We start from the raw sequence: 25,227 nt of genomic DNA on the forward strand, positions 1-25,227 counted from the left end.
TAGATACATGGTCGAAAGGGGGTTTGTGAAGCCTTAGTACATCTCCACATATGACCAGGTTGCAGATATTCTCACCAAACCTCTATTTCAGGGAAAGTTTCTTTTATACAGAGATAAGTTGGGAGTGGTGTAGAGTGCCTTCCTCCCAACGAGGGAGTGTTGATTATAGTAGTGGACAAGTACTTCTACATAGGTTAAGTGTCAAGCATGCAGGAGTCGTCCAAACCTTTCTATGTACTTGCTCTATTTATTAAGTGACTTTTATGATTCTTTCCTAAGTCTGACTTACAAAAATCACATTGATTAATTAATTAATTAATGTTGTCTATTGGGCTATAAGCTTTTCTAACAGAAAGTGAATTAGATTTAGTTTCTACTATTGATCTTAAGTGGGTTAGTATTTAATCGATTTAATCCTAGTTATCCATCGCTCAATGAAAAATTATAAAAGAAAGCCTAAGGAGAGGAGGAAGACACATCATTATCATTGATAGAGTGCATTTTTCAAGTGAAGAGTGAGAGACTCAAGGCTAAGGAGAAAGAAGTGTTGTAGCAGGAAATTCCAGAGAAGGAAGGTTGTGGAGGCGGAGTTATTGAGAACCAAGTTTGCAAAATGCTGAAATCTTGCTTGCATGAATTGAGGGCTTGTGCAGGGAGGCTGTACCATTTACGGCTTGGCTTGGTTCAATTGAGTTGTTCAGCACTTGGGCTATATGAGCGGCAGCTAGGAGAGAAGAAAACCAAGTTTGCAGATTGGGATTCTTCAGTGGGCCGTGATTTTCAGGTTCCATTGCTCTATAAAATTATGTGTGGGCTATTTTCCATAATGGAGTTCTTATTTATTCTGAGAAATAAGGTGAAGGATAAATTGGAGGGTTCTATAATTTTAGCTGTGTGATTGATTTTCTACTTGTGCTTAGGTTGCAAATTTTTATTGTTAAATACCAGTGTATTTCTATTTAGCAATTCAGAATACAATTTACTGGTGTAAATAACTTTTCTGGCTATAAAAACTGCTTGGGATTTAAATTAGATCTGGTATTCAGGAATATAACAGGGAGTAGGAAAATAATAAATTATTCTTGGACACTCATCGGACTCATCCTGTGGAGCTTCTGTGTCTTCACTGTTTGTTCTAAAAGCTGCCATGCACATTCTTTCTGCCAAGAAAGATCTTTTTATTTATCTAGGTGTTGACCTTCTGTGATTTTCAAATCAAGCTCTAGTTCTGCTATATGATCTTCTTGTCGAAATTCTGAGCTGTTCATGTCCATGTTTGTTCATCAAATGAAAGTGCAAAAGATTTGCTATAGGTGTACCCCCGATAGAAGAAGGGGTAACAGTGCCATCTAAAATTAGATTGAAATTTGAAGACCAAACTTTCTGACAGTGGGTCAAGACAAATGTTGACTTTAGAGTTGGGAGAGACATTCTTCCACTATTTGCGAATTTGACATGTCATGCATTATTTGTAATTTGCTGTTTGCAATGAAACTATTTTTTTACTGTAATGCTATTTTGTCCACGATGTTGAGTCTTCTATACTGTACTGCTACAGGTACGATTGACATTGCAGTTTTTTGTTAAGAGGAGTGTTTTTATTATTTAGTTGTCTTTTTATATTAGGACTGGGTAATTCTTTTGAAGAATAAAATGGAGTGGTACTGGAGTTGATCGTGATTGGTCAAAACTACAAAAAGTGGTCTAATGATATATAATTTGTTTGAGCTTTAAGAATAATCATGGTATTTGGATTATGTTTGTGACTGTCCTTGCGGCGTAGTTGGTTACATGTGGTTTTATGTGTTATTCATGTAGAGATATATTGCATTCAAATTACCTCCACAAGCTTGAGGATTTCTGACCATTAGGGACAGGTGTTCAGAATGATTGAAATTACGATTGAGTATGGTCGCTTAAATTTTTTGACTAAAGTTGGTATTATTGACTAAATTTTGAATTGTATTATAGTTTTGTAAGGACAAGATTTGAATTGTGCAAATATTTACTGTATGGTGTGCTTTCTGCAGTCTCTCACAACTGTTCAACTTATCAGTACATCTTTGCGCACACTCTCTCTTGTTGGCTGTCGAGCAATGACTAATCTTGAATTAGCATGTCCAAATCTTCAGCATGTTTATTTAGATGGGTGTGATCATCTTGAGGGAGCATCTTTTTGCCCTGTAAGTGTTCCAAAATTCTTTATATTTCTTAAAATAGATGTCTAGTGATAAGTATGGTATGTTCATGTTGGATATTTAGATATATGTCATTTTTATTCAGGTAGACACACATTAGTAGATGCTTCATTGAGGCATTCATTCACCAGGTGAACGCTGGTTTGGTAGTTTATTTTCGTGAAAAAAGTGAAAATTTTATTAAGTTGGAGATCTCATTTCTGTTTTTCCTGTAGACATAAATTAAAAAACAAAACAAGCAGTCTGACAAACCATCTCTCGCATTTGACAAACTTGAAAAATTGCTGTTGTTTTTTTAAGGCCATAATAGCTGTATGAATTTCTTGATTGAAATAAACAAAACGACAAAGAAGATATATTATTGCATACATCCAGAAGTTTCTGTGTTAAATGTTATGAATAAAATATATATAAAAACAATACAAATAATATAAATAGTAATAGACATAAATAATGATTAATTTACTAGTAATTAGTATTGAAGAGGTATGTCTTTAAGAACATGACCGTTTGTGAAAAGGTACCTACCTAGCTATATATATGGGTCCCTCAGTTGTAACATCATATCTCATATCTCTTCTATGTTCAAACATATGTATATATATATTACTATGATGGGTATTTTTATATTTCAGATATTCTGAATATCTCTGCCGCATATATGAGCTTTGTTTGTAACATTCGTATCGGAGCTCTGGATCATCTGGCCGCTTAACGCTGCACAGAGCCAGTGTGATCCAGCCTTTGGCTTTCAACTTCTTGTCAACTTTGTTGCTGTTGTGATTCAAACGTTTCACTATATAAGTTTTTAGAGGTTCTCCAATTTTGTCATTAGGCCCTTGGCCTTTAAAAAAGAGAGACAAAAAATATTATAAAAAAAAGATCAAAGAATTAAAAAAAATATAGTACCTATAAAAATAAAAATAAAAGTTATAAAAAAGTAAAATAAAAGAGAAGGTTATTAAAAAAACAAAACAAAAATAATATAAAAAAATGCATATAAAAAAAAACAAACTTAACTACTGCTGCAGACCACCACACGAGGCAGTTGACAGAGCCACTAGAGCCACTGTATGCAGCCGCAAGAGACACCGTCCAGTCCAGTCCCAACTCGACACACAACACAGCTACAAAAATTCGTTCGTTTAAACATAGGAAATTCCGTTGAGCACACAGAAAATTGGTTTAACCAGTCTGCCTGTTCATAACCATGAGAAATTTGAGTTAGGGTTGTCAGGAATGGTGCCAAATATCACGCTAGCCAAGGATAAAACAACACCACTTATTGTGTTCAGGTAGTAATGAACGAGTCAATGGAGAGACTGGACCATGGTTTGGGTGGCAGGATCCAAACCCATCTAATAAAGCTTTAAGGCAACAGCAAAAAGATAGTGGTAGCATTCTGCCTGCACAGGTAAATAAATATTTAAATACTAGATATATAATTAAAAAATATCTTTATTAACTGTTCAAGAGAATAACTTGCCATTTGTAAGTGTACTCGTGGAGAGACTAACGAATAGAAAGTTACAAGACTGTGTGTTGTCATTATCACATCTGTTTAGTGCTGGCCATCACTATATCCACTTAGCCAGGAAAAAGGCTGCTTTCATGGAAAGACACGATGACAAAGGAGGAAAAAACTGTCCAAACATCACAACTATTGAAAGTAATCACCTAATCTAAATCAATCCCCTGGAGAGATAGAATTCCAATTCAATGTTTTTCAAGTGGTGTTATTAAAAGTAATCAAAGATTTAAAATATATGTACTTTTATATTTATATATATGCATAAAAAGAGAGTATTTTACATTTAAAAAAAAGTAAATAGAAAAACGTTCATTTCTTAAAAATGAAAGAAAGAGAAAAGAAGAAAGTATTATTATAGAAGGAAATAATAGTTTTTATAAACGTTAAAAGAGGGTATTATATTATTAAAAGGATTCTAAAAGAAAAAAAAAAAAACGTCAAGATGAGTTCCACACTAAGTCACCTGACACGGGGATTCGGGACACATAGGATTTGAGATTCGTGGTGTCGGATTTGGACACGCTGACCCCGCGGAACAGGACACGTTATATACACATTATATATATATTATATATATATATATATATATATATATATATATATAAAAATATACATATATATAAAAATTAGATATTATCATATTTCTTACATAAATTTTAATTAATGATACAAATTTATTGATTTCAAACATAGATCTTCATCTATAGCTATTGGCATGCATAGTACATACAAAATTCAAATAAATATCAGTGGTACTGGTCACATAAATGATAAATCTATTAAAAATTTAAATCATGATTCATAATTCATAACTGAAAGACAACTTACAACTACAAGATAGTAAGATAAACACGCTGACAACTGTAGTTTTCTCATTAAGTCATCAAATCAAAATGTGTTACATAGGTAGTGTTGGTGCAATGCCAATGGCAAATAGAAATAGAAAATATAAAACAACTACAGGTATACAAGCCTCAAGGCATCAATCAGCATCAGAATTAGCATCACTGTCCCCATCATCATGGTCCCCACTGCTCTCCTCTACATCCTCCTACTCTGCTGTATCCATAGTTGCCTCTGCATCTGCTGGTATGGAGGTTGACCCCTCTAAGTCATCAAATCTAACAGGCTCTAGCACTGGATCATTGAGATCCATGTTGGCCAATGCCAACTCAACAGTGGTGTCCAGACCCATATCATCAGGAACAATGTTACTTGGGAGCGGGAGCGAAAACGGGAGCGGGAGTGACATATTCAGAAGCTCTTGGTTTGGTGCTCTTGATTAAATACGAGTTCCATACCCTAATACATGACAAAATTCAATGGAAACATTGCAATCCCTCAATCCTAAAATCCTGAAAAACTGATAAGTCTGGTGGATTTTGAATGAAATCTAAAATTCTACTTTCTCCATATGAAATCCAATGACGCTGGAACCACTCTCAAACATCCTGAGTCATTTCATGGTAATGTTAAAAATTTAAGTAAAAGGATGAAAATGAAGATTAAGGAGAATGTTACTTTTACTTTAAGAATTTAACATTACCATGAATAGCATATCAATACTAGGGCCTAGACTTGATCATGAAGCTACCAAAATGCTTTACTCCTTGCTCCAACAACACAAATCACTTGCGAAATGACAATTTTAATGAGCAAACACTCCCTTTTCATTCTCGCGCTGAGCTTAGCGAGTCCCGGAAACCGGACATGTGTCCTAAAATCGCGACACGGTTTTGAAAATCGCGACACGCCCTCGGACACGACGTGTCGTGTGATTTGGACATGAATCCGGACCGAATCGTGTCGGATTCGCCGGATTCGGGATTCGTAGGGGCTTTAGGACGAATCCGGTGACTTAGGTTCCACATATACGCTCTACCATTTTGGACTATATGTCTGTTTTGGGAAACAAAATTTATGTATATGAGGATTCATAAAATTACAAAATATGTTGTCGAACATGTTTGAAATTATTTAGTACGAAAGAACCCCAAAGTAATGAGGATATGCACATGAAAAGACTAGAGGAAAAGCTCACAAAACTTGAACAAAAAAATGAGGTTTTAGGAAAGAAACATAAAGATCTTGAAGATATGTTATACAATGTGTCAAAAGAAAGGGGTGAAGAAATTTTGTGTCTAAGGGACCATGGTCATAAATTACATGCAAAAGTGAAAAAGACCTAAGATGCAAAGAAAAAATTAGAAGAAGAAAAAGAATGTCTCGAGAAGAATTTCAATGAGAATCTATCGAAAAAAGAAAAAAATTTGTGCTTAAAAACCCTTAATCAAAGCTTAATAGAACAAATAAAAAAATTGAGAATAAAGCTAATGAATCAGAAATTGAAGAACTCTTGCGTCTCATAAATCATTATCAAAGTCTACTCACTCAATTGAAGAAACTCAAAAATGATAAGAAATCATTGAAAAAGAAATTTAAAAGAAGCGTTAAAATCTTCAGAGGTAACAATCCAGTTTGAAGAAAAAAGAACGAATACTGATCGAGTTAATACTACAAGTTACAACTCAAGATGAAGATAAACCAGTTGAAGTGAAGTCATACTCAGAAGTTGCAGTTCAAGCAATAGAAATTTCAAGTGAAGATCCATAAATTAACCACACAATTTCCATAGCTAAAAGAAACTAGACTCTTCAAGTAAATCAAGAAAACGACTTAAACAAGATAAGGGAAAATCAAATCACTAGAACTCCTTAACGACATCCGAATTACAAGAACAAACATGTCAATCAATCTGCGTATTTGTATCATTAAGAACAAAAACAACGAATTTTTGTTCCAAAGACTACTTATGTCAGTGAAATTCAATCTTGTGATAAAAATTTAGACGAAGTATTTGATAACTGAAAGATTCCACAAAAGGTTAATTTAGGATGGTTATATCCTATTTCAGTTAGACAATTTTATTTATCAATCAAAGGATCCTATCATCTTGTATCAACCATAGTTTTAAAAATTGGAACTGATGGACGAACCAACGCACCTAATAAGCAGGGTTTCATCACTGGAAGCGTTCAAAACAAAATTGGGCAGATCTCAATGAACCGGTCTTTAAAAAAATACATGAAATAATTAGTTATTAATAAAAAACTATTTTTAAGATTTAAAACCATAATTCCAAACTATTAGAGACAAAATATGCAAGGTTTGCTCATCTATATACCATGTAAAGGTGAATATATCAAAATGGCACCAAGTGCAATAGATATCAGCAACAAAATACATAATTAATGAGGCACTAAATGGCCTCTAGAGTCCGAAAACAATACTCTAAGCTATGGGGCCACTGACCTACTACAAGTCTACATATCAATGATCAACAACATGATCACTCATCATGATCAAACTCATCACCACTACTAGACGAGGGATCATCAACATGAGCTACATAAATAATATGGCCTAGAGTTTGAGGACTCCTAAAACTCCTTTACAAATTTAGTAGTAGTAGTAGCAAAAATAGACATCAAAACAACAAATCGCTGATCAACATGGTCACTCATGAAACTCATCATTGATTCAACGCTACTAGCAATGGGATCATCAACAAGAGATACGAAAACATCATCTAGCTCAAAGTCTTCATACCTTTACTGCTTAACCTTATAACATGATAGAAATTGAAAAAATTTAACATCCCTAACCAATGATTTTGGTTTGAGTGAAGCGTTCATCTCCTCAACCTTATAATGTGCTAGAAAAGGATTAGCATGCCTAACCAATGGTTTTCCTTTGAGTGAAGGGTACATTCTTGTTAAGGCCATGGTAGACGAGTTCAACAATTAATATCACCAACATCCACAAAGTTCAACAATCAATGCCACCAACATCAAGGTTCTTAAAGGGCTTCATGCTCTTGATCAAATGCCAATTTCATAGCCTCATGCATGATAGAATCATATGGAAATATTGCAAACCCCAAACCTTGAAATCCTGAAAACCATTAAGTCTGCTGAATTTTGAGTGAAATCTAAAATTCTAGTTTCTCCATATGAAATCCAATGAGGTCGAAACCACTCTCAAACATCCCGAGTCATTTCATGGTAATGTTAAAAATTTAAGTAAAAGTGACATTTCCTTTATTTTTCATTTTCATTCTTTTACTTCAAGAATTTAACATTACCATTAATTGCCAACATTGCTAAGGTTGAGATGTGTTAGGCAAATGAGAGTGCAAACATGCTTTTCTTGGAGGGGCTGTTTTTGGAGGAAAACAACCCCAAATTTCCCTCAAAACAACTGCAAAACTCACAAAACTGCATTCTGTGTGGTTCGTAGATGGCTTGGCAATAAACTGACTGGTTTATGATGGAACCGGGTGGTTTGACTCGTGAAGTGCTCTCTCACTCTAGTCATATGGCAGGATGCTCCAATTTGCAAACCACACACTGGAAGATCTCACATGAGTGGCAAGACTCAATAGAAAGGAAAACTCTGTGTCAAATCTGGTGGTGAACTCATCCACCTCTGTTGAAGTTGCAACTCCCTTCTTCTTCTTACCCTTCTTGCCGGGACACTGAACAACATAATGACCCATCTTCCCACAACCAGAGCATTTCACTTTGGCCATATCCTTCTCCTTCACCTTCAGCTGCTTAGCTCCACTAGAAGACACCTTCTTGGCCTTCTTCTTTTCCTTAGCTGCAAGGCGCAGACTCTCCTCCTCTCCCCCACCACGTTGGCCACCACTCTTGGCACTCCTCTTGGTCATCCTCTTGGATGAAATCATCCCACATCCTCCTCCAGTCTGGAAAATTCTCTCTAGCCACAATGCCATTTATGAATCCATCCCACTTCTGGGTGAAACCATCTAGCGCAATCTTGACTAATTGGTCCTCAGTGATAGCCTCTCCCATGATAGTCAAATCATCTTTCACCTATGAGATCTTGGTGAGGTATGAGGTCACACTGTTTGTCTTGGTCATGTTGGTGTTTCTTAGCCTCTGCCTCAACACTGTCTTCTTGTTCTCATTGAAACTCTGGTGTAATGTGACAAGGGAATCCCACATCTCGTAGGCAAACTTCATTCCTTTCACATGAGGAAATATGTGATCTTTGATGGCATCAAGGATGATTGTACTTGCCTTCACACTCTTATTGTTGAAATCCACTAATTGGGTAACATCAGTAGGGGGTCCCACAAGATTCTCCACAATGTCCCACACTTCAACCTCTTCAAGTAAAAGCATCATCCTCTCATTCAAGGGACCAAAATTATCAACCCCACTCAATCTCTCTTCCACCCTCAAACGAGTCGCCATGGCCTTCACAACCAACAAAATTAGGTAACCTTCCTCCCTCTTAACCAACAATTCTTTGGGTTTCTGACTGTTGTTCCCTTATATGGCATAAGTTTGCTTGCTGGTCTCTTCTATGAGCTGATGCACAAGTTCACTGTAGGTTCATAAGCTCTGATACCATGTAAAAAATTCATATGCTGTAGCCCCAACCCTATTTCAAGTTTTTGCATAAAGTTTAATGCCCAAACCCCAACATGATAAAGTATAGGTTGAGATTTGCATCACTCTTCTGAAAACCCATATGCTGTAGGTAGGCATCTATCCTATCGTACCATGCCCTTGGCGACTGCTTCAATCCATATAAGGCTTCTTAAGCTGACACACATGAGACTCCCTGGCGTGCACCTCAAAGACCTATGGCTGCTCAATGTACACCTCCTCTGATTAACTCCATTGAGAAAGGCGACCTTCACATCCATTTGGTGAATCCTGCAATCCATCTTAGCTGCTATAGATATGATTGCTCTAATGTAAGTATAACGAGCAACTGGTGCGAAGGTACTCATAGTGAACTCTGTCTACCTGTGAGAACCCTCGTGCCACAAAATGAGCTTTGAACTTCTCCACGATGCCATCCACATTATGTTTAATGTTGTAGAGCCACTTGGAAGTCAGTGCCCCTAGCAGAATGAGGTGGCAGAGAGAAAGAATAGGGCCATAGTGGGTGCAACTAGAGCTATGTTGCATGATCAGAGATTACCTTTATTTTTATGGGCCGAGGTGTGTAACATTGCAGTGTATTTGCAGAACGAAAGGCTACATAGAGTCTTGGGGAGTAAGATTCATGAGGAGGCTTTTTTTGGGAAGAAGCTTGAGATTGGGCACATCAAGGTCTTTGGGTGCCTTACATATCCACATATCCCTCAAGAGAAGAGGATGAAGTTGGAACCCATTACAGAGAAAGGTATCCTTGTGGGTTACAGTGAGACCAACAAGGCATACATTATATACTTTCCTGCATTGTGGAAAGTTGTCTTGAGGTGGGATGCGAGATTTATGGAGGGGGCCTTGAGGAGGTCTCGGGTGGTTGATCAGGTAGAGTAGCAGGCTCCTCATCAGGGGGCCACCCTAGGGTTAGGAGGATCACCTACTTCAAGGGTCACAGGTTCACAAAGCTCAGTATCCCCTGGCACAACATCTCATAGTCCAAGTTCAACATACACCATATGAGGGCCTTCGTCGTCAGGAGGAGAGGCTCTAGTTGAGGATTTTCCCATACCACCTAAGGAGGCTACTACAAGGAAGAGGAAGCCAAGATGGCTTCGTGAGACCCTGAAGGAAGCCCAAGAAGTAGTGGGGAAGCACAAGTGGTCAACAAGGGAGAGCAGGGCACCAGAGAGGTTGGGTAGCTATGTGGTTGATGTTGTGGAGATAGAGGTAGCTAGTTATCAAGAGGCCGCTAGTTAGCAGATCTAGAGGGATGCCATGGTGGAGTATGCCTCCATCATGAAGAATGATGTGTGGGAGGTAGTGTCGAGAACTGAGGGGAAGTTGGTGGTGACTTCCAGGGGGCTCTACAATATCAAACATGCCATGGATGGAAATGTGGATAAGTTCAAAGCTCGTTCTTGTGGTGTGGGGGTTCTCACAAGTAGAGGGAGTTGACTATGAGGAGACCTTCACACCATTTGCTGGTTATACTTCCATTAGAGCAATCTTATCTATCGCAATAGAGACGGGTTGGAGTATTCTGGAGGATGCAACAATGGATATGAAGATTGCCTTTTTCAATGGAGTTATTCAGGAGGAGGTGTACATTGAGCACCCACAAGGTTTTGAGGTGCATGGAAGGGAGTCTCATGTGTGCCTACTTGTAGCAAATGGGTTTACAAAAAAGTGATACAGAACTGAACCTATATTTTATCATGTTGGGGTTTGGGCATTAAACTTCATGCAAAAACTTGAAACATTGGTTGGGGCTATAGCATATGTATTTTCTACAAGAACACATATGATTTCCCAACTTGTTAGGAGCATTAGAGGGCTCCCAAATCTTGGAACAACTCATGAATGCCCTTAGGAGTGGCTCAACTAGCATTTCTAAGCTCTCAAAAAGTTTTCGAATATCTCAAAATGTCCTTGCCCATTTAGTATTGCTTCATTCCAATGTTCAAGTGCCTAAGAATGGGGAAATGCCTAGAACGTGATTCCCAACCCTCAAGAACAATGCTAGTGCAAGTAGGGTAGAAAGTTACCAAATCTAGTAGTAGATCTAGGTGTATAAATAAATATAATCTCCTTAGTGTTTTGGGAAGAATTAGAAAAACCATGCCCAAAGCACAATAACATTACAATAAGGGTAGCTAACCATCATAGTTGTAAACCCTTGGAAAAAGATGATATAGTGAAAACAAAAGCTTATGGGATTAGATCATGCTGACATTTAAAGTCTTGCAATTACCCAAAGAAGCTTATATGGTATTATTTGGAAAAGCTTGGATATACTGGATGAGAGGAAGGTGAGAACTCCTTTGGATATAAGTGGAAACATATGCTATAGATAAATATGAACCATTGAGATCCCACCTTATATGGAACAATTGTATATGCCAACAAGAGATGAAGAGCCAAACCTTGATGACCAAGCTGTTCTATACATGGAAGTGGCACATGAAAATGATTGCATTTACCCAAGGTCTATCAAGGACATTTAAAATTTCCTTTCCCATTTAATAATGCTCTGTTCCAATGTTCAAGTTCCCATGAGTGGGGAAAATCCTAAAACGTGTTTTGAAATCCTAGAGGGCAATGCTAGTGCAAGTAGGGTAGAATGTTACCAAATATAGCAGTAGTTCTAGGTGTAGAAATAAATATAATCTCCTTGGTGTTTTAGGAAGAATCGACAAAACTGCCCCCAAAGTACAATACCGTTAGAATAAGGGTAGCTAACCATTTTAGTTGTAAACCCTTGGAAAAGATGATACAATGAAAACAAATGGTCTTGTGTTCAGACTATGCAGCAATTGAAGTCTTGCAATTACCAAGAGAAGCTTATATGGTATCATTTGGAAGACCTTGGATGTGAGTGATGAGAGGAAGGTGATAAAAGTAAAGGTGCAGTATAAGCGGAAACATATGCTACAGATAAAGATGAACCATTGAGATCCGACCTGATATGTAACAATTGTATATGCCAACAAGATATGTAGAGCCAAACTTTGATGACCAAGTTGTTCTACACTTGGAAGTCTCATTGGGATAAAATTTCAATTAAGTAATACAATCATTGGCACATGAAAATGATGTGATTTACCCAAGGTGTATCAAGGACATATTCATAATTGAAGTAGAATTGTAAAATCAAAGAAGGAATATGAAGATAAAAATCTAGTTAAGCATATGTTACTAGAGAAAGGATGACAATATAATTGCATTAGAGCAAATTTACATATCAAATGGACAAAACACAAAGGGTTGCTGAAATAAAAACAATAAAGCTAAATACACAATTTTTGTTTGAGTCGATGTTTTGGAGGCTTAAAAGTCCAAATTTGAGTACATCATACTAGGATAGGAATAGTGGACTACATGCACCATTAGCAACATGTAGGGCTGCATGAAGAAAAGATTCAAAAGACACGCTGTATAACCCGATGTATGGAAAAGAAGCTATAGGGCCTATGGAATATTTGGCTCCATCATTGAAGATAGCAAGAAGAAAGATGTGAAATTAAATAATTCATGAAGAATAGATTGGTGGAATTGGAAAAACTGGATGAAGGTGTGATATGACCCCATGGGGGGCATTTATGGGATTAAATGTATATGATATGACCCCAAGTGGGGGCAATATATGGGGTTAAATGTGCATGCAGTGTGTAAATGTATATCTAATATGGCCACCCTAATTTGGTACTGCTGTAGCGTTCACAGTTTCTAGTTTTTGCCCAGATTTTTGATACCCATAGACCATCCTAACGTATATGAGTGATATAAAATTAAATTAGCATTTAACTTGAAACATAAGGCTAATTCTACCATTATTTTTTTTTACACAACTGATATAGGAAATAAAAGAGAAACCACAACCACAGAACTTACACAAGTACACAATTGCTTTTGGTCAACTTGACCATGGAAAAACCCCACAGTGGGGAAAAACTAGTGTTGGAGAAGGATTATATTTGCTTGTTTAGAAATTTTTCTTACAACAAAATGCAACAAGAGATTCTACTTTCTTCCCTTTTAAGCATCTCTGAGGTTCTTCTACACTGGATTTCTGGACTGATACTTGTATCCACATTCTGCCTCCTTCAGTGAAGAACATGGCCTCTTAACAGCTTCATCTATGCTGGAGATTACCTGCTAAATAGTTAATAGTCTCTGCTCTGAAATACATAGGTGATTTGCACCAATAGCAAGCCTCTCGTTCACTACTAACATGCTGAACCAGCCACGTCTAACATTACCATGAAATGACTCGGGATGTTTGAGAGTGGTTCCGACCTCATTGGATTTCATATGGAGAAAGTAGAATTTTAGATCTCACTCGAAGTCCAGCAGATGTAATAGTTTTTCAGGAATTCAGGATTCGATGGATTACAATGCTTCCATTGCATTTTTCATATACAAAGGTATGGAATTAATATTTAATCAAGAGCACCAAGCCCTCTGTGTACTTTAGAGTGATTTTTAGACTCATCACTCCATTGTTTTTGAGTTTTAGCTATATCAATTTACTATTCCAGTGTTCATATTTCAATGTCTATTATAGTCTATTTTGTTTAGCACTGATTAGATTCTAGAATGACCAATGGTGAATTTTAATTTTAAATCAATTTAGAATCTAGAATGATGAATGATGAATTTATTTTTTAAATCAATGTAGATTCTAGAATGATGACTATGGATCATAGTATTTCATTATTGAATCACGTGGTCTATGGATGAATCATGTATGTATTAGTAAGGATGATGAGTATGGATCAATGTATTTCATTATCTAATTCAATTATGTATGTATCGTTGTATTTATGCTTTCATTATTGAATATGAATATATTAAAAAAGAAAAAAAAAATATATCGGACGTCCTCTCGTCCCCCCTAAATTTCCCTAATATTTGAGGGTGCTCCCACACCTCCCCCTTGTGCATCTCCGGTCCTGGAGTCTTGGTCGAACATTGCTTTAGACATCAAATAACTAAATCTAGTTAGGTTCAAAATCAACAAGAGACGCATACTAGACTTCAACCTCTTGCTAGGGTTTAGTCATGAATCCTAGACTCCACCTTCGAGACACAAAGCCCTAGATATCATCAATTCAATAACAATCAAATCATAGTACTATACATCTATGAATTTTAATATTACTTTTAGAATTGTTTTTAATACTACTTTTAGAATTGTATGATAGATTCTACTAGGGTTTGTTACAAACCCTAGTTTTTATTATCAAAAAGAAATCATATCGAAAAACAATATCATTATATCCTAGAATATCAATCTCTACTAGGGCTTTGTTACAAACCCTATAAAATGTCAATAATTAAGTTAGCATACTATCATATACATATCTAGGACTTCGTGCAGTAGCATCTCATGTCAATATCCACTAGGTAAACACAATACACAAACATTAATACGTCAAAGTTAGAAGATATACAATAATTTCATTCAGGCTAGGGTTTTGGTCAAACATATGAACATACACCTAGGGCTTCACTCCTAGGATCTTATTATAGACATTACATGGTTTCGCTCATAAACACTAATTCACCAAACCCTAAATATCTAGGGGTTCAATACCTAACTTGGACATTAACAACAAACCCTTAAGATGTAGTGTTTCTATTATAACAATACCAAAACCTAAACATCAAAAGAATAGGAATTCCAAATTTCGTCAACAACCCTATGTAGACTAGGGTTTCATAATCAACATTGACATTCCCTTAGCAACTAGAGGTTAGGGTTTTGTAGTGAACCCTAAAGGTTAGGGTTACACAAGAATGATCAAATAATAACATGAGGGTAGATTTAATCTAATGATTAATCACCCTAACAATTATCTTTTTGATTCAAAACCTTAGACATAATGATGTTAGTAAAAAAGAATGTTCGTACTTTTTACATGAAGAGAACTTTATAACAAAGCTTATAGTATAAGACATACCTTGACTTGTTTCTTAACAAACCTTGTAGGACATCAATTCTTAAAGGGCAAGACTTCTTCCATGCTCCAAGTCTATCCATTGAAGTCTCGTCCATGACTGTTGAGCATTCAACAAGCTTTTCTAACCAAGGAAAAAAGAAGGCTATTAGTATTTAATATAAACAAGTCTTGATGTGAAGAGGAAACCAAACACGAAAAGATGAAACAAAGAACAAAATACTTATCTTTGGTAACATGGTAGAGGCTCCCCCTTAACCCAATTCTTTTGAGGGATACCGACAACCTATCAAAATAATTCAAAATGTTCTAACAAGACATAGAGGTTAACAATTCAAAACTGAAAATAGAAGACAAAGAGGGATATGTGAGAGAGAGAGAGGACTTAGTAGTATAAGTCCTTGACTTCTGATTCTTTGGTCTTGTTCTTCCTAGGTGGAGCTTTATTTGTAACATTTGTTTGATCCTGATGTCTTTTCTTGTTCCTTGGATTCTTTAGACAATCATACCATTCGATCTTGGATAGGTCAACCTTCTCCTTTGATCCTTTGAACCTCTTGAAGGTTCCTCTCTTCTTGTGATGGGAAAAATAGGCATCAGAGATGTTTTCTTCTTCATCCTCCTTGTTGTTTGCTAATGATACTCGAGCTTCTTTTTGATTGCATGCATTCCACATTTGCTCAAATGTTGGTTTATCCTTCCACCTGTTAAGTCTTGATGAAAAGGTACTCCAAGATTTTTGTAGTCCTAGAAGAATAGTAATTACGAGTTCCTTTTCTGGGACAACTTCATCTATTGCCTGGAGTTCATCTCTTATTCTAGATATCCTTATAAACTAGGATAACACAATGCTTCCTTTTGTCATCTTAATAGTCCTTAATTCATTCTTGAGACTTGCTATTTGACCCATGTTATTTATTGTGAATAATTATGAAAGATCCTCATACATTTCTTGAGCGAAATCTATGTTGGATATGTACGGGATTAGGTTGTCCTTAATTCCATCCACTCTTAGGTTCATAGCCAATATTTTGGTTTCTTTGTTTCACTTAGTTCTTCTGTAGGCTTCTTGATTTTTCCTTGAACAAGATTCAAAACTTTGTTTTTTTCGAGAATGAGATCTATCCTCTTTTTTCAGGCCTTATAGTTAGAGGCTCCTTCTAGTTTGTTCTCTCCCTTCATTGAATTTGTCATATTGCTATCTTCTACTTCTTGTGACTTGAACTTGAAACTCTTCCTTTCACTAGATCTTCGGGTTGCCTTTTTCTTCCTTCTTTCACCTTAGCTCTAAAACCATGTTAGAAATTCAGAAAGGTAGAAAGATTTCTCTTGTTGATAATTACTTGTGATTTCTTTGAGTTCTTATTATCTTTCTTATGTTCTTCTTTTATATTAGTTCATCAAGCAATGACCAAAACCAAAACACGAAGATCAAGGACACCAAATTTAGGCAACTAGCTAGGGCTAAAAGCCCCTATGTTGGGGAAAATTTAATCAAGAACTCTTCCTTCAGTAATTCAAAATGAGATAGACAAAGACCTTAGACCTACAAACCTTCCTCCTCCACGAAGTCAACCTTCCATTGAGATACAACAATCTTCAATAGTCTCTTCTTGTCCAACAACAATGGCCCAGCGTCAACCCATAAATTTTGGCCCCAACTTCACTAGCATCTTCATAATTTCAGTTTCCCTAGCGACTGCGAAGTTTCGCCCCCCATCAACAATTCATAACTTCACACGTGTGAGATAAGAGAGAAATTTCGGCTTCTTTAACCAGATCTTGGCCTCCTCCTTTACTAAACCTTTCGTCTTCTCTCCTTGAAGTTCACACTTTTTCTTAGCCCAGAAATTGCAGATTGAACTTGTTGAGTTGGTGCTTCAAATGAGGTCGAGTTGCTCCAATATATACGCTGCTTGTGAAGACGAATTCCCCTGTTTGAGGCCGACTTGTTCTTCCTTGAGGCTGACTTGGTGGAGGAGGCCTAGAAAATACAATAAAATAAATTTCTTCCTTGACAAATAAATCCCAAGAAGGGTTCTTTACAATATGACATGAACAAGGACACTTGACATAAACCCTAGAAGCCTTCAATGGAGGATCTAACCTAAAAAAATTGACCCAAGCATGAGACCCATGCTTTAATAAGTCAATTTCGTTAATAATATTTTTTTTTTTTTTTTTCTTTCTTTCTTTCTTTTGACAAATATATTTCATTATGACTCAAATACAATTATGAAGACTAACACTAGTTACATTCCTCAACAATCTTGAAGTTTTTTATTTGAATAACTCATATACTCATGTTTATGTTTCTGTTGGAAATATTGAGAGGGGGGTTGAATCAATATTTCTTTTCGATTTTTATTTTTACTAGTTAGATCACTTATGATTAGAACACAAAATGAACAATAAGAATAGATACTTTTATTAATCAGGAATAACGAGGACGTCAATCATCATCTTTACAATAAATCAAGTACAATATAGTGTAGGGCTCCAACCCTAGATGAAGACACCACTCTCCAATCCACCAGGCTTCAACTTGTACTTTTCTAAGCACCAACTTGGACTTCACGAGGCTCCAACCCCTATCTTCCCAAGGCACCAACCTTGTCTCCATGAGGCTCCAACCTCTAGGGATCCAACCCTCTCACTGGTACAGGCTCGAACCTGGTCTTCTTGAGGACTCCTATCCTCTAGGGCTCCAACCCACTGCTTTAATTCTTCAAGATATATTTAGTAGTTCTTCACGGCTCCCAATATCTTCTGCAACGAGCCCTGCCAATATTTTCACCTTCAACACTGCCCTCAAGCGATCTTCAAAGCTCTTAGCTCATCAATGACAACTTTGTCTTCTCATGAAGGTGTCACCACAACTCTTAATGTTACCCAAACAAAATCTCCAAGATCACCTCTTGATGACTAATGCATCGTGGTTTCCAAAGATCTCCACAATGCTTCAAAATACGCTGCAAGGCACTCTTCAAGATCTACAAGGTTCCAAGGCTCCAAAATAGTCTTCAAGGTTTTTCTCCAACAATACGATTTGTCTACTTCAAGGATGATCAATTGTGCTCTAGAAATACTCAAGAGCTTGGGGTGTCCAAATGTCACAAGGTTCTTCAAGTTTTCTTGCAACAAAGGATATCTACACCAGTTCAAGATCTTCTGGCGTTATTTCTTCTTCAAAGTCCACTCTTAGTCTTTTACAAGATTTCCTCCAAGACTAGGCAAATCCGAGTTGTTGTCCAAACATTTGTTCTTCACACAAATCCAAACCTTGAGCTTCTCTGATATATGCAGCCCATAAACAATGCTTGTCTACACTTTACTTTTGGTTTGTGATGGAGTAGCCTCTTGCGCTAGTTCTATTTGACCAAATTGCCCCGTTGTCACAAATGTTCTCTTTTTATTGTTGTGAGTATTGATTAGGGTACTGCAAGGGTATGCCCTTGCTAATTCGTAAATATCTCTTGTAATTTGTGACGGGGAGATCTCAATGAGGCCTTAACAAACTGTCGTAGGAGCTCTTGGTATGAAGATCACTCCCACACTTGCTTCAATCCACAAACATTGTAGTGGTAACCTTCTCCCACCAATCTTTAAATTGAATGTGGTCACAATACAATGTGCAAGTGTTCTTTCTTTGCAATGGGACCGAGGTCTTTTATTTCTTCACCGAAACTATTACTTCGTCAATGAAATTGTTACTTCTTCACTGTATTGTTACTTCCTCACCAAACTGTTATTTCGTTTATTTTCTAGTGTGCATCACCCTACCCACCACTGAATGATCTTGGTTCTTTTTTCTCTGTATCTTTGTTCTAAGTTCACAAGCTATAGACTTCTCTTTTTAATTGTTGATCGAGAACACTTTCCAAACTAGCTCGAGACTTTTTGTATTAATATGACTTTGAAGAGTGGAACCGTCACCAATGAAGGAGAGGTCACCAATGAAGGAGAGGCCGACATGAGATTGAGGCAAGCCGACCAAGAACTGGTGGAGTCGTATAGTGCATGGAGTTGAGAATATTATTTTATATAGTGTTTCTTTTGAATATGATATCTTTGCATGTGGAGGTAATTTTATAAATGTTTTATCAATGTATTTAAGGAATGGAAGAAGTTTTTTGAGGATCCTCCTCAATAATTTTTTTTTTTTTTTAGAGAATTTTTAGGACATATATGGCATTAGGGTATAGTGTTGCATCAAGGGATTTAGTAATGCATATAGAATTTCATCCATTATACTTGGGGTTTTATTGTCCATGGTAGAATTTTAAAGCAAGGTGCATTCATAGACTAGGGTTAGGGTTTAATAGTCAAGGTTAGGGTTTCAACATTAGTAGGGATTCCAAGAGATTAGGTTTAGGTCATTGAAGACTTCTTGATTAGGAGCAAGGACAACATATAGGTATTCTTAGGATATCTTTAGGGTGTCATATAGCTAGGGTTTCACAAAAGGGTTATTCATGTATCACAAGAATATTTGCCATCTCCAACAATGCCATATTGACATCAATGACAACTTTGACCAATAGGTTCATTAATTGTTATCTACACAACTCCTATGCTAATTGTTCAATCATCATTAATTCTAAGACACTAATTTTGAAGCAATCACACATAATTCATTCTAGAATTTTTAAAATATTTATATTCCCTCTAATTATATATGCCTTTTAACATACCTACCCCATACACCACATAGATCACATATATTGACAGTTACATAGCTTGTTATGCATGCATGAGGAGTTGTCGGCCTTGTTAGTCGGTGTAAGTAAGATGTTGATGAGTCTTCTCATTAGTGCTAAACTATTATGACATGATGTTCTTTGCATGCGATAACAATGTTAAATATAAATATTCAAAAGGTATATTGATTGGTCAAAAAGGGGGGGTGCTAGATATTAGCCCCTTCAAGAAACTTGGTCATATTGTTTTATAGGAGTAACTCATATGCTTATGTTTCATTAACAATGCTATTTATACAACTCTTTTCGCTCTAAATGTTCAGAAATTGATCATCATTACACAATTTTGGATCATTAAGTTTGAGATACTAATCATGAAGCAATATATACAATCACATCTGAATGCCTAGAAAGTGCATCTAAATTTTAATTCATGTCTGAATTGCGAACACTTATCAATGTACTGATTAATGAGCAAAGTTGCTATATCAAATCATACTTTCATATATTAGAGATAAGAATAAGGAAATGAATATGAGTGATGAAGGATTACTTTTTTGGCTTCAACTTGGCTATTGAATCACCTCCATCATTGCTTGATTAGTGGGAGGGAAAACAATGCATTTGTCTCCACACTTATTGCTCCATTCTTCAATAAATTCTTGAAAGATCAAGAGTCACACGAGAATTGTACCTCCACCAACACACTAAAAGAGCAAGAATGAATGGTAGGAATTGTGCTTTTACCAAAAGCATTGGAAATGGAAAGAATCATTGGTGGGAATTGTTACCACTCAAACCAACAGGGGACCTAAAAGGGGTTCCTAAGAGGGCAACTGCTAGGTCAAGGGCAATGGTGGAGGCTTAGCCCACTGTCACCACAACTAAGCTTCCCTACTCTTTATAAACTTTCACTGATGGGAGGAGTCCTAGTAGTGTAGGGATCACTTTGTAAGATAGATGTCAATGGATAGGTGAGGAGTGACCTTGAAAACCCTTTCCCAAGGATGGAGTGAAATGTGGAACTTGCTTTCTCTTTAAGCAAAGGACTCGATCCACGAGGGGTAAGGGGTGAGGACTGGAGGGTTGAGGGAGAGAGAATAGGATTATAAAGGAGTTTCTCAATGCCTATAATCCTTGGAAACTTGGATTTTGAAGTGATCTTTGACATATAGTCTTTATTGAGAAGTGGGATCACATGGGGCCAAGCAGACCCAACCCATGTTCGAGGATGGAATATAACAACCAATGATGTTCCTATCCTGGACAAGGTGAGGGGAAAGGACCAAACAAGAATATTCACTTCAGAAGGTTGAATTGATCCTACTAAGGTCTAGCCTTGGGAATACCTAGGCAAAATCTGGTTCGAGAGCTAGGGCTTGTCATTCTAGGAGATTCCACTGTCGGAATGGCCTCAAATTTGGAGGAGAGGGAGGGGACCCGCTAGTGCAGTAGCTTAGAGGAGATCGAAATTTTTCCTTGGCCCAATTGTTGGGAAATTGATGCCCTAGGTTAATTAATGGGGCTAGACTTGGGAAAAAGAGGGAAACTGGTAAAATGAAGGTTGAGATGATCACCCTTTTATGGAACCAGTGCCTAATTCACTTGGGGATATGGAGTCAAGGATGGTAATGAGTAAGAACTTGGATTCTTGATAGGCCCAGAAATTCAACTTCATCCAATGTAGATAGTAAGAAAAGAAAAGCGACTTTCAAGCCTTTATACTTTAAAACAAATGATGCAAGCTTCTGGAGATAAATAATCTCTAGGACATTTCATTCATATAACATTGGCCCATACATTTAATAACTAAAACATAACAATTCTACATTACAATAATGCAGTGACTAACCCTAATTTTAGCAGTATGCAACAACAAGAATAACAATGGTAAAAAATACTTACAACGTTATAGAGTATATCCAACCAACAATTCGTTTGCATAACAAAGCTCCAAGATAAGAGAGATAACCTAAATACATACATCAAAATTCATCAAGTGATGGTACAAATGAATGTATCTAACATCAAAATATATCTTCCTAAGGAGTTCGAATTAGCCTATGGGCCCCTAAAGATAAATAATGTGCAAATAATAACTCCTAATGGTGACAAGCCCACCATACTAGCTCATAACGTAAAAAAAGGCCTCACAAGGGGCCAAATAATGATGTATGCATGTCATAGGGCCCTGCAAAGGCTCAATAACATCTTGAAGTGCCATATTGAGGGATAAATTCCTCGGAATATGATGGACAAGGGGGTGGCCCCTTGTTCTTCAAGTAGTAGACGTGTGGTGCTCTCATTGGGTTTGAGGGCTCGTCATGGAGACAAAATTCTCCTTAGGATATACCCACAAGGTGGTGGGTAACATGAATTATACCTTCCACCACCAAATCACTAAAAGAGCAAGGATCATCATCGCTGAAAATTGTACCCCCACCAAATTTATTGTTTTTACACACATGCGTGGACTAGATTACACATATAATCAGAAATAATGGATTCATTCAATAGAGAATGCAATCTCTCGTGACATAGTTGAAGGAGAGTACGCTATATAACTTCGAAATTGTTAAAATTTGCAACTAGGGCCAAATTCCATGTGGGTCATCTTATTAATGGCAGCTGATATTTTTCTTGGATCCCTCTCATCGAGAGGTGTAAGATTGATCTAAAGATCATCCGATTCCGATAAGTATTCATGGAGTTATGAATTTATTTGTGTTATAAGACAACTCGTCAAGGTCGTCCAGCGACGAAATAAACCCCACTTGTTCTCAACGTTTTAGTATAAAAAGGGGTGGCTTGCAAGTCATTTGCACACACTCTTCTTGTGATCTCTTCCTCTCCACTTGTCTTTGGGTTTTGGTGGAAGGAGAGATCCTAAGAGTATACGTTGGCCTAAGTCTTGTGATGCCCTAGCGGTAGTAAGGAGGATGCCCTAACAGCACTCTGGTCGCAGTCAAAGGTGGAACATTGAGACGCATTGAAAGGGAATATGCCATGCCCTAATCCGCATTCTGAGAGAGACCTTAATGCTGCCATGGAGGAGAGAAGAAGTCTAAACGCTGACCTAAAGGGAGGTGCCCTAACTGCTGTTCTATACAAGATCAAGGCACAACCAAAAGAAAAGGATCTACGCAGTCAAGGAGGGAGCTCTATCCGCAGTTAAGGGTGGCCCGAATTCACTGTTAAAGAGGCCCTTATACGCTGTCCTAGGGTGCCCTAATCCACAGTCTGTTGAGCCCTTATTCACAACTAAACAGTGATCCTATTCTGCAGCAACTGGGTCCTAATACGCAGCTAAGAGGAGGTTCTATACACAACTAATATAGGCCCTAATCCGCAGTTAGGAAAGGTCCTAATACGTTGTCCAAGAGATACTTATATGGAGTCCAGAAGGAGCCTTAATATGCTGTTAATGAAGGCCCTAATATGCTGCCTAGAGCAACCCTTATCCATAGTCCCAAGGGAGCATTCATCCACTGTCAATGAAGCAACAAATGTAGCCCTACAACTAAACAAGGAAATGTCGTATCACAACATTAAGATGCATGTTTGTTGTAGGTGACTGTGTGAAGGAAGCTGATATAGACATGCCTTAAGGACTGTTGGATAAGCCATAGTTATACAGTAAGGGAAAGCATTGAAGTCTGCTCCTTAGTGTTGCTGCGTTAATGATGTTTATGTAACTGTTTTGAAGACATTTACTTCAGAGTTGCTATGTGCTAGGCCATAGGCCATAGCATCATAGAAAGGGTTTCTTAGTGACTGCGTGAAGGGTTGTTAAATACTACAGCAAGGCCGAGTTTGAAGAAAGGAGGACGCAGGTTTGTGTGGGCAATTTTAAGGTAAAGGAAAAAGTTGTTTTGGTTCGCTGTAGGTGACAGTTAGTGCAGCAGCATGATGACAGTATGTACAACAACATGTATAGGTACAACTGTAATGATTGCAACATAGTGGAGGCAGTATGTACAACATCATGTATGGGTACAACTGTGAGTGGTGCACCATAGTGCACCATGATGGGTACAACCATGACTGGTTGCATCTCAGTGACAAGAGAAACTCAGTGAATGGGTGCAGCATGGTGACGGGTGTAACATGATGATGAGGTGCAGTATGGTGATGGAGTCACCTTGGAGGATCTGTTGAAGCAGTCTGCCTTCACCTAAATTCAGATCAGCTACCTGATGTGACATCTTCTTAGAGAAGATCTCTGCTCTTATTTTGATAAGTCAAAATGTTGACTTCTGATGTATATGTACTATCTCTCTCTCTGCTAAACTATTGAAGATCATATAAGAAGAATTGATGAAGGGTTTCCCAACATTGGGGTTTGTCCCTGGCTAGCGCCACATCTTGTGTCCTCTTGTCTTGGCTTGTCTTCTGCGATTTATATTTATGTTCTATCTGTAGTTTACTTTAATGCTGATGTGATTGCTAATCTGGAAAATATATTAAGCTAACTGTGAAAATTGAAGTAAATTGCTCTAGCATAGAACGTACCTAAATTTAACAAAAATACACATCTATTAACACTTTGCAATAGTGGCCACATTAAATGCCCCATTATTACATCACTTTATTTGTTAGCATTTATTATGCAAGTCTTCATACATATAAGTTCTAAACATGTCCATTATCATCAACACCGTTCCATAATGCTCATTTTACATGCTTGTTCAAGATACAAAAGATAATTTGGACAAGCAAGATGTTTGTAGTCCAGAAGATAAGATTTTAAAAATGACAATTGGACCTTAATCGAATTCGACAAGATTGATGAAGTATTATTTGCATCACCATGTTTTATGTGGCCATTGACTCATTTGCTGAACGAGAGCTAGTGTTGGTTGTGTTACCCACCAAATGTGGGTTACCCCTAGGATAAGCTTTTGTCCTATTCGTCTCTTCCAATCGACAGCTAACAGTCCCCGAGAGCCACATGTAACCGATGTGATGTGCCATTCATATCTTCGCCAGCTCTATCAATCATATGTTTCCTCCTCCAATCTATCAAGAGCACATGTTGGAAGGTGGGCTTCTGATAATGAGGTGCTTATGCTTGTTTGTATTTGGGCATTTTGACATTGATTATGGAGTGACTTGGAAGAAAGAAGGGTCTTGGCAGTAGTCTTGTTCCCTCACCTTAAATGGCAGTTTAATCTTCAACCTAGTCCAGTGGGACCTCCTTTAATGGCCCATGGATTTAGGAAGGGCGACTACTTGGAAAACCATGATTGAGGTAGTGTAGCCCCATTTATCCCTATTCCTTACTTACCACTTTCCATCGTACATTACAAGCACTTATTCTAGCCCCCTCCTTGTGTTAAACTGGTCATTGGTACATTGGGTTTTGGC

At 37.3% G+C, this 25,227-nt stretch overlaps 1 protein-coding gene across 2 annotated transcripts in view; it reads left to right on the plus strand.

Moving 5' to 3' along the window:
* LOC149256134 (F-box/LRR-repeat protein 15-like) overlaps positions 1-25,227 on the plus strand; it is a 135,842-nt gene that overhangs the window by 86,282 nt on the left and 24,333 nt on the right. For both annotated transcript variants that reach the window (XM_089460670.1, XM_089460669.1), the window contains one exon: positions 2,031-2,183. In XM_089460670.1, the coding sequence (XP_089316796.1) occupies positions 2,031-2,183 (153 nt within the window). The remainder of the gene's footprint in view (positions 1-2,030; positions 2,184-25,227) is intronic.

Source organism: Pinus tabuliformis, chromosome 7 (assembly GCF_031772625.1).
Source record: "Pinus tabuliformis cultivar Carrire ecotype Pingquan chromosome 7, CPIR1, whole genome shotgun sequence".
Classification (NCBI taxonomy): Eukaryota; Viridiplantae; Streptophyta; class Pinopsida; order Pinales; family Pinaceae; genus Pinus; species Pinus tabuliformis.